The sequence below is a fragment of the Girardinichthys multiradiatus genome, chromosome X, assembly GCF_021462225.1.
Source record: "Girardinichthys multiradiatus isolate DD_20200921_A chromosome X, DD_fGirMul_XY1, whole genome shotgun sequence".
Taxonomy (NCBI): Eukaryota; Metazoa; Chordata; class Actinopteri; order Cyprinodontiformes; family Goodeidae; genus Girardinichthys; species Girardinichthys multiradiatus.
In genome coordinates this window covers 14435193-14445954 of record NC_061817.1, presented here as the reverse complement: position 1 = coordinate 14445954, position 10762 = coordinate 14435193, and the positions used below count along the sequence as shown (strand labels likewise).

At 39.8% G+C, this 10762-nt stretch overlaps 1 protein-coding gene across 1 annotated transcript; it reads left to right on the top strand.

Moving 5' to 3' along the window:
* Window positions 1-187: 187 nt before the first annotated feature.
* LOC124862540 (casein kinase I-like) lies at window positions 188-10737 on the top strand. The gene is made up of 11 exons (XM_047356516.1): window positions 188-403; window positions 3192-3282; window positions 3405-3515; window positions 4567-4715; window positions 5223-5451; window positions 7094-7264; window positions 7456-7604; window positions 7728-7923; window positions 8060-8199; window positions 8973-9040; window positions 9120-10737. Exons 2-10 carry the CDS (start codon window positions 3207-3209, stop codon window positions 9003-9005), a joined length of 1254 nt encoding a protein of 417 aa, XP_047212472.1. The 5' UTR covers window positions 188-403; window positions 3192-3206; the 3' UTR covers window positions 9006-9040; window positions 9120-10737.
* The last annotated feature ends 25 nt before the right edge of the window (window positions 10738-10762 follow it).

Here is a 10762-nt window from a genome sequence, read left to right as displayed (position 1 = left end):
TTTAATATGTTATATTGTCGAAAATCTATAAAGTCATTACCGTATGTTGAAATTGAATTTAGTAATCTGACATTTAATGAATGATACAATTACATACGGGAGCCGTGATGTTCCTTTTTAGTGACGGCGAGATCTGGAGGGTGACATCATCGACGTGGTGAGCACGTACGTTGTTAAGTAACGAGAGGAGGGGCGACGAACCAGAGTAGAGAACGGATGTTTGTGCTGCTGGAGCTTCTCAGGGACTATCAACAGGGAGCGCAACCGACAACTGAGCTCAGAGCTGGGGGTATGAGAGCTGTCATAATCCGCTCCCATCCTCCTCTGGTCGGTCTCCTGTCCGACTGACAACCATCGGATCAGAAGCTCCACTAAACCAGCTGTCGGACGAACCCGATATCGTGTGAGTGTTGCGTCGGGGAACAAGTGAAACCAAGGGGGAAAAGGGACCCGATTCGACCGAAGCGGAGTCTCCTATTTACGGTTTACAGGAGAGGGGGAGGGGGCAAATAGTAGGACTGGCTGTCTACCCTGGCCAGTTAAATCATGTACGAGTGGGGTTGTTAATAAAACACAAATTGAGGTTTATTGAACTGTATTAATGTTAAGCTTTCTTTAATTTAGAACCTTTTTAGCATCACGTCCCACGGTTCGGGTAGCGAATTTCTACTAGCTTAGTTGTAGCAGCTAACGATCAACTTGCGCTGATTCCTGTGGTTTATATTTCTAACGTAAACAAGTAAAAGAGGCTGTAAGGTATTTAAATCGCCTATTTATTATTTTGTCAAACTATTACGTTTATGTTTTGTTGAATTTTTTTATAAAAAGATATCGCATTACTCCAAAGGCATAAAGGGTGACTTGTGCCACTACCGCAACAGAACCGTTGTTCTGTTAACATAATTGAGAAAATTGCGCACAAAATGTGGCATACGTTGAATTTAAAACAAAGTTGTTGTTTGTAGTGACAACTGTGAGGGGCGTAATGTTAGCAGCGTTTGTGTGATTGCGAAATTATCTGGTTGGGGTGACTGGTGGTGTTTTTTTTTTCTTTTCTTTTTTTGTTTAATAGTTTTATTTATATATTTACGTATAAAACTGATCCAAAAGATGAATAGTTCAGATTGATGCACAGCTCGAAATGCTAAATAGTTGATTCTTTATGCCGTCACTGTGAGGTCTTAAGGCTTAAACCATACTGTTCCACCTCCTTCAGAACATCATGTCTTAACAGCTACTACTAAGACTCCCCTTGAACCAGCAGATGTGTACTGTACCATCTTGACCAATCCACTCTCCTGCAGATGATTACTACCGTAATAGCACATGTTGTTTTTCAAGTGCAGTGTGACAGGCTAATTCCCATTGCTTCACCTTACTGTCTTCACTGTCTCTGAAACCTCAAATGATGAATTCCCCTCATCGCTGTTAAGTTTACAATGCTCACACCTTTGAGACGCTTCCTCCTCATGTAAAACCGATGCATAGGGATTTATACAAATGCATTTTTACTAACGGTACACGCATAGTCTTAAGGATGCAGAGTAATAGTGTCAAGCATGTTGTGTCACTATTCCTGAACTGAGGACTCGGTGTTAAGTTTTATGATTAATTTTACTTCTTAAATCTGTGTTATGTTGCAACACACCAGATACGCTCTTGGGTGTAATGGCCCTAACCTTTCATTAAGCCTGATCCATCTGCGTCTGTCCCGTCTACCAAGGCAAGCTGCTGTTTTAGTAATGCTAACCATTGTAATCACTGTTAGATGCTAAAATGCCAAATTTATTTTCATTTTGTTTGTTTTGACTTCACCTCTGCTCCTAATATAGATAATTAATAATCATTAATTGTGGTCAGGGTAGGAAAAAACTCAATATTTTCAGTCATGAAACATCTCTATCTGTACATCAAAGCATCACTGCAGATAAAAAAAAAATCTTCAGCAAATATTTTCTGTAGCAATAATGTTAAGTGCGTAATCTTAACAGTTCAGCAGCTTGAAGCGGGAATAGAAAGGTTGTGAGGAGTCTTGACGATGTTCAGAACTTTTCCTCCAACAGCTCTTAAAAAGATCCTGGGCTTTTCAGCTCCCCTCACCATCCTCTGCAGGGACCTCTTGCCTACTGTTATTGCAACTGGAGTAAGCATAGTTGAAATATTGGACTCCTAGTGGAATCACGTGGAATAAAGAGGACTAGTTCTGCAGAATTGATGCTTAATTTGCTTAAGCTGTAGATTTTTATAAAACTTCTCTCTTTTAAGTAACATAAATTAAGGTAACTTTCGTGGGTGCATCCTAAGCATAAATAAAGAGGATATATTTTTTATGTACCTGTATATTGCCTTAGTAAGAACTCATTTGTAGGCTCAGTCATCCATTTTGGAACAAGTTTATTTGTAAAGGGTACATTCTTTTGACACAAAGTGTTGAGTTAACCAAGTCTAATAAATGCTGCTCTGCAGCTCTTGGCTTTCTGGAGTTCATTAGACAGGCCAGTCTGAGGGCTTTGACACAGATACAACCAGCCAGTGCTCTGTGGCTGCTCATGCCTTTTTCCCTTTGCCAGTGCCAACCCAGAGCAGCAGAGAGCTTAGTCTTGCTTTCGCAGTGGCTGCTCAATGTGGCGTGGTTGAGCCAGCATTAAATAAGTAATGATCCCGCTCTGCCATCACATGCAGCTTGGCTCAAAAAATTGCACATGATTTCCTCATGCGTCCCAAGTCCTTGTACTCATGTAGCATTAGGTCCTTCTCATTCTAGTTCCAGGTTTAAACATTTCTATGTTGCCCTCCTTTTATTTCTGTATTTCCCACCCCTCCTTTCTTCTCCTTCTGCTTAGCTCAAGCCCCCCCCCCCATCCCTAGCTAACACACAAATTTGATCATTTGTTTCTGGAGACTAGATGGCTGTTTTCTGCTCAACTGGCAGTGTTAACAGGGTGCATCCTCACATAAATATGTGGCCAGTTTTTCTAGGATAAATTGATCATATGAGCAGCTGAAAATCTGTACAAAGACTTCAGTCATTCTGTCTCGTGGCAAAATAAAGACAACAGCTGCATTTTTTAAGTTGAATGCTTTCTGACCCCCAATATACGTCTTCTAATTGGTCATAAAGAATAATGGAGTTGAGAGAGTAAAACGTGTGCAGTTTTGTTTCATAGATGTGTGTTGTCCGTTGATTACAGTGACACCTTGCAACCATGGAGCTGAGAGTGGGGAACAAATACCGGCTGGGGCGAAAGATAGGTAGTGGATCCTTTGGAGACATTTACCTTGGTAAGTGGAAACTGTTTCACACTGAAATGAATCTTCCCACACTATCCATCCAACTCGGGCCCTACAACATGCTTCTCCTACATGTCCTTACAGATGTGGTTATTTTTTACGTTTCTCCTCAGGTGCCAACATTGCGACTGGTGAGGAGGTAGCCATCAAGCTGGAATGTGTGAAGACCAAACATCCACAGTTGCACATTGAAAGCAAGTTCTACAAGATGATGCAGGGAGGAGGTAAGCACCTATAGCTTCAACACACTTGTCAGGATTATTAGAGCATTCTTCTCAAATGTCTTCCCAGCTGTGTATTGAAGATGCAACTATCCTGCCAAACCCGATACTGGAACAATGTAATGGTCAGGGAAGCCTTTATCTTAAAATGCTGCAGCCTGAAATTCAGTGTAAAAGATTGAATGCGTGTCCATCAGCTCGTTTTCAGTCTAGAAAAATGCCTAGCCTCGAACGACCACTTCCATACTTGTGCCTTTTTATTTTTATTAGGAATATACTATAGTACTGTCAGCAGTAGACAAATAATCAATAAAAGTTTTAACGTAATAGTATTATTACAAAATGAAGCCCACACAGAAGAAAACAGATGTTCTCCATCTTGTTAATCAGCTGGTGACCAATGTCATTACATTTGATTCTTCTTCTTTATCTTTCATCAGCCAAATAGGTTTTTTCATTAATAGGAAGTTCCACCAGAGACACTTTTTTTCAGGTTTTCATGGGTAATTAAAGCAGCATATTTTCTTTTCTGTGACTGATTCACTCTGATTATGGGGATGCTGTTTTAAAACTACATTTGGAAATCCAAAAGCAACAATCCTGTAAAACAAGTATGTTTTTTGAAAACTGTTATATTTAACAGGTGTTTTTTGCTCAATTTTGTGGTATTTTTACTTAGTAGGTTATCATACCATGAGAATCTCATGCCGGCTGATGTCAGCTTATGACGGTTTCATTTTTTTAACATGGAAGCTTGGTTTACGTAAACTTTATTCCTTCCCAGGCTTAGCCCAGGTAGGGTCTTCTTCCTCCTCCTCAGTCTTTCATCTCAGGTCCTGTATTTCCTAAACGCAAGGCATCACTGTTAATAATAATAATAATGCTACACATAAGGGACAGCAGAAAAAACAATAACAATTGTAACGGTTAAAACTCACCTTTGCCCAACTGAAATAAAATTTGCAGCAGTTTTAGCGACTATATTCAAAGCAATGCTGTGCCTGTGATAACTTGACCACATATGTGCTGATGATGTTTGTCTGTCTTTGACAAGTTGGTATTCCATCGATAAAATGGTGCGGTGCGGAGGGAGACTACAACGTCATGGTAATGGAGCTACTTGGGCCCAGTCTGGAGGACCTTTTTAACTTCTGCTCCCGCAAGTTCAGCCTAAAGACTGTCCTGCTGTTGGCAGACCAGATGGTATGATACAAGCTTGACATTAAAATCGGAGACATTCAGTCAGTGTAACAGTATCAAGGGGAAAGGATTATTTACAAAGACTGTAGAGAAACATAATAGGAATGACCCTTACTGCATCGGGTCACTGAATATTCTGTGTGTAAACATTGTAATTCTCTTGAAGCCTCTCTAAAGATTATAGATGGTTTGATCTCCTCTCCTCACCTGCTGTCAATGTAGTTTATGATGAGTGCCCAGCTTTAATCTGTTGACCTAGATATTTCATATCAAGGATCAGACTCTTGACTCACCTTTTGCCCCAATTATAGCCGAGTTGCTGTATCAGATGTCCATGTGGGTGTCTGACTGGCAGCTTTTCAGCCTTGGGTCATGGCCTTCCTGTCCTGATTTGTCGTGCTGCTGCCAATCTGTCCTCCTTTTGTCTCAATCTGCTTAAGTACGTCTCATACTGCTGACAGTCAGTGTAACAAAATATTTTCTTTGTTTGTGCATCTCATTCAAATCCAGATTAGTCGCATTGAGTACATCCACTCCAAGAACTTCATCCACAGAGACGTGAAGCCAGATAACTTCCTTATGGGTTTAGGGAAGAAGGGCAACCTGGTGTACATTATTGACTTTGGGCTGGCCAAAAAGTACCGCGATGCCCGCACGCACCAGCACATCCCTTACAGGGAGAACAAGAACCTGACCGGAACAGCGCGGTACGCCTCCATCAACACACATCTTGGAATCGGTAAGACTGAACTCGACGATGCATGTTTTCCTAATGTGGTGGACAGCCTAAAAATATGCTGAAGGAGAATGAGACCATAACTGGGTTTAGTTCAAACTCCAAGGTTTTCTTCCGAGTTTGCTGCAGTGTTCCCAGTGACAGCTGCTTGTTTTGCGTCATGCTAAATGATAATCTGAGCTGCTTCAACTTTTGCGTAATGGTGCAAAGTACAGTAGATGCACAGACCTATTTGTCCTTTTTTGTTTGTCTTACTGAGTCATTTATTTCCATTTCTTCCAGTCCTGACCATATTCTTATTGAAAAGGTATTGGTGCTTTCTGAACATTTTAGTAGTTCTGGTATTTGAACGCTCACTAAAATTAGTGTCCGATCATCTCATTACCTGCTGATGTTCCCCGTTTTATTAAACATGCTCCTTTCATTCATTGATCCTGTATTTAATCATAATCCCTGAGTAAAACTAATGGGTTTAAAAACAGATGTGATTAATTATGTATTACGGTCATTTCTGTGTCACTCGTCAGGGCATTTTGCTTTTGATCTCACATCTACCGTGGAAAGAGATTTGAATTTTAAAATATGTAAGGCGAGGTAATGATAATATTTCGACCATTGGCCTTATGCATATTACAGAACATATAAACAACCTATTTCACAAGAATAGATAAGCTAGAGTCGTCATCTCCAAATGATAAATCTTTGGTTAAATAATTGCAAAAATGTAATAATACGTCTCGCTCCTGAGACATTATTTAGGGGTTTTTTTTGTGCCTTTTTTTTAAATTTATTTCAGGAAAAGGCATAAAGGTGTTTCTAAAATAATCTATAATAGGTGTAAAATAGTCCAGGTTTGACTAGTCCACTAAGTATTTTGGGATTCTTCTTCAGGATTTTCACAAACGGAACAAAGGTTCCCTAAATTTCAACCTGGGGTTTAAAGAATCTATTCAGTGCAGACGTGAACAGTTCAGGCATTGATCTGTCTAGCTTTTTCAGATTTGATCCAACACATTCCCAGTTCCTTTTTAAAACCGTAGCCCTTTAGTGACGATAAGAAGCTACAAAGTGGAGGCTAGGTTTTGCATTGTTAGAGGCTAGTTATCACTGTTTTCTCACAGGACTTAAAGATCATTGGTATCTTGCCAGTCACTTTTTTCACTAGTTTCTTTGTTCATTTGTTGTTGGGGTTTGTTTTTTTTACCCCTTGCTGCTACACAAATTTCTTTTAAATTGTAGGAAGCTTCCTCCATGATTTTGTAACAGTGTTGTCAGCTAGCATAACAAGACATCTTCATTAGTTGACTTTCAACTCAATGGGGCATTGCACAAACTACTTCTTTATTTCAATGAAGCTTCTCAAGCATAGATGCAACTCAGTGCCCAGCTTAAAGCACCACCATGGAGCCCATGTTGATAACCTGGACCCTTATTTTTTCTTTTTTTTTCCACTTCAGAAGTTGAACTCTGTCAGGAAGTAGATAGGGCTTTGGGAGACCTGCCTCACTATGATGCAAAATATTGTACTGTTTTAATTTTGCAAGATCTTGTGGTACTGGATCACTTTAGATCCCTATTTATTTGTCCTTAAAAGTAGACGGTTTAGTTGTCTCATTCATTTGCACTTGATGCTTTATGTCCACAGAGCAGTCGAGACGTGATGACCTGGAGTCTCTCGGATACGTCCTCATGTACTTCAACCTGGGGTCCCTCCCCTGGCAGGGCCTCAAGGCTGCAACCAAGAGACAAAAGTATGAGCGAATCAGTGAGAAGAAAATGTCCACACCTATTGAAGTTCTTTGCAAAGGATATCCTTGTGAGTCCTCATCTACTGGTGCAGCCACTTGCTCCTAAGATTATCTGCATGTGCTGTATTTAGTTTGTTGTGCTTAAAATGGAGCTGGAATTCTAGTATTTATATTGATTGGGAAATGAAAGCTCAACGCTTGCAGGTTTACTGATTTTCCTTTACATTTACTCATTACTCCTGTTTCTGATGTTTTACAGCGGAGTTCTCCACATACCTGAATTTTTGCCGCTCACTCCGTTTTGATGACAAACCAGACTACTCCTACCTACGCCAACTTTTCAGGAATCTTTTCCACCGACAGGGATTCTCCTACGATTACGTCTTCGATTGGAACATGCTCAAGTTTGTAAGTTTGTAATAGGAGATTTTCGTATTGGTCAATTTCATGCACACAACTTTCCTCAACAGAGCTCAAATTACCATGCTGCTTTTTAAAACTTTCGTTAATATGCCTGGTCACATTTATCAGGGCGCCAGTCGGACAACTGAGGATACGGATCGTGAAAGGAGGACAGGAGATGAGAAAGATGATCGGATCGGAGGAGCCCCCAGGGGGTCTGCATCACGGGGCCTCCCCTCAGGTCCCACTCCAGGCGCTCCCAACAGAGTCAGAAATGGACCAGAGCAAGCCATCTCAAACCCTGCATCACGGGTCCAACAGTCTGGTGAGTTTCTGACTAAAATAGATTCTAATTTTAAAAAATAAATCCGTTTAGTAAGAAGGAAAGACTTTGCTGATTCTAAAATATTTTTTCTAGAAAGTCATCATCAAAAGTTGCTCATTGTTTTTCTTCATCACAGGCAACACGTCACCTCGTGCAATTTCTCGCGCTGAGCGAGAACGGAAGGTGAGCATGCGTTTACACCGCGGGGCTCCTGCCAATATGTCGTCCTCTGACCTCACGGCCCGTCAAGACCAGTCAAGGATTTCCACGTCGCAGGTGAGACGACATTTGTGCTACCTTCACTTGCTTATGTACCACACAGTGCACACAAAGAATATTTTACACAAAAATGGAATCCTTCGGTTCACAGCTGCTAGGATCATCTCATTAGATGTTCTAATCACAGCTTATTGATTTATGATGATTAGCAAAGTATTCATTCCCTTTTGAAATTTTCCACATTTAGGGACCATACAGCTACAAACTTCAATATATTTTATTGGGATTTTACATGATGGACAAACACAGTGTAGCACCCGATTGGTTGGGTAATGCTGCCAGTTGCCTTCTGTAGGCACCTAATTAGCAAGTAGTCCCAGTAATTTTAGTAGAAATACAACTGTTCTTTTAGGCCTTGTAGGTTTGAGAAAATGAGTGAACAAACCGCATTTTGAAGACAAAGGAACAGGGAACATTATGGAGAAATTTTAATCAGCGTTTGGTTTTAAAACCATATTTCAGGCTTTGAATATCCTTCAGAGCTGAAAGCAGAGAGTATGTCACAACTACAAACCTAAACACATGGCTGCCCACCTAAACTGACAGACTATTCAAGGATAACACTAAGATGAGAAAGAACCAAGAGGCCCATGGTAACTCTGGAGGAGCTGCAGAGATCATGTGCTAAATTTTGATGACTCAACAACTATTTGCTGTACATTCCCACAAATTTGTTGAAAGAAAGTTGTAAGAATTGCATTGACATTTCTAGCCTCTCAAAGCTGAACTGGTACTTCTGCCCCTTAAATCCATATTCTGTGCTGTTTCAGGTCAGCGTGCCATTTGAGCACATGGGGAAGTGAATTTCCTCAGCTCTTCATGCACACAAAAATGACAGGTAAGGTCTAGGTTCACATGTTTTGTTCTTTTATAAATGTAAATACAAAGTCTAATACCAATCTTGTTTTCTTTTGCAGGGCTGAAAGGAATCTTTGTTACTATCCCTTTCTTTCCCCCCATTCATTATACATTGTTTATTGAAAAGCTGTTTGTTAATGGACATGCAGGTTTTTTGGAACAAGACATTTAAATGTTTCAAGGATTCAGAAAAATACATAAAGGTATTTTTACCTGGACCGCTCTTGCTAAACGTAGGATCTCCACCACAAAACAAATGACAATGCTGCACCTTGACAGTTGCTCATTCCTACATGGTTATTTTTTTTCCTCAGAACATTCCCTTAATACTTTGACAAATGTGAAGAACTGTTGGCCTTGAAGGAGCAAAAGAAGATTTCAGGGACATGCATGTTTTATTTTATTTTTTTATCAAAGGTTGATGCAGGCCTAGTCATTTTTCCTTGTTTTTCAGTTTTTAGTACAGCAATATACCTTAATTGTTCATGAAGGTATATTAAATTGAAGGTTGAGTTTCGTTTTTGTTTTTTATTTTTAAATTTTTTTTTTTTAACTTTTTAAAATTTGAAAGCTAAATAGGAGGCGGCATGTAGATTAGAAGGTGGCGACCAGAAAGGGAACTGAAGAGGATGAGTAAGTGATGTTTTAGCCGTTGTAATGTTCCTGTTGAAGTAGCTGGTAACTGCTTTCCCCGTATCCACCTAGACAAAATTTCTCGGCACATCTCCCTCAAGTTTGACTTTTTTCTTTGATTTTAAATCTTTGACGGGAAGGTAAAGTAGGATTGTGGAATTTCGAAGGACTCACTCCCAAGTCTTGAGAGAAGCTCCTCAGGAAAACATCTCAGCATACTGATATTTGACCTGAGACCACAGCTGCCCGTTTTGGCTTACAAACAGGGGATGCAATTTTTATATTTCTTAAAGTTACCTTTTTTATTCTTTTGTTATTTGGGGCTTTGGAGGAGGGGTCAGTCACTGTTGGGAATAACATGCGGGTGGGCTGGGGGCATCAAATTATTATTTTTTTGGTTTACTCCACTGTAAATATTTTTTATTTCATTGTAAAGCCAAATGTGGTTATTGTAAAGGTGTAAAGTAGAAAAATGCATACTAATGCTAGGATGTTGAATCAGAAGTCATAAACTCGGAGATAAGCAACTGTTGCCTTGTCAGCTGGGTCGTCCAACAGGTGTGAATGAGTGCCACCGTAAAACTTCTACGGTCAATAAAGTTGCTTTGTCTGCTTTTTACCTTACATCTTTTATTTCCTACCCTGTTCTGGTATATCTGGGATATTCTCATCTATTCCCCAAATACCACCCAATATTTCAGACTCAATAATCCTGTTTCAGAAAACTATTTTTTTTTTATTTGATGCTACCTTCTCTTTATTTACCCCCTCACCAACTCTGTCATTAGATGCATCTGCTTGTGTGTGTGTGTGTGTGTGTTTATGTACATGTTTATGAGTTGCTCTGTGTATAGTTACCATTGTACAGGCCACCATGACCCAGTGGCATTCCAGTTGTAGATTTGAGAATGATATAAAAGAGGACAACGCAAGAGGTATTTCACATTGTGTATTGTGTACTGATATCCTGTACAGTTCTTCAACACTATTTACAGTATTTGTGTATATTTTATGAAGTAATAAAATTGATAATGTTGCTGACAATCTGGGGTTTTTGACTGAGCTGGAT

Bases quoted from the DNA above. Each gene is read 5' to 3' on its own strand.
- LOC124862540 (XM_047356516.1), top strand. From the start codon at position 3,207: ATGGAGCTGAGAGTGGGGAACAAATACCGGCTGGGGCGAAAGATAGGT. The intron at 7,605-7,727 runs GTAAGTTTGTAA...CACATTTATCAG, and splicing joins ATTGGAACATGCTCAAGTTT to GGCGCCAGTCGGACAACTGA. The intron at 8,200-8,972 runs GTGAGACGACAT...GTGCTGTTTCAG, and splicing joins CAAGGATTTCCACGTCGCAG to GTCAGCGTGCCATTTGAGCA.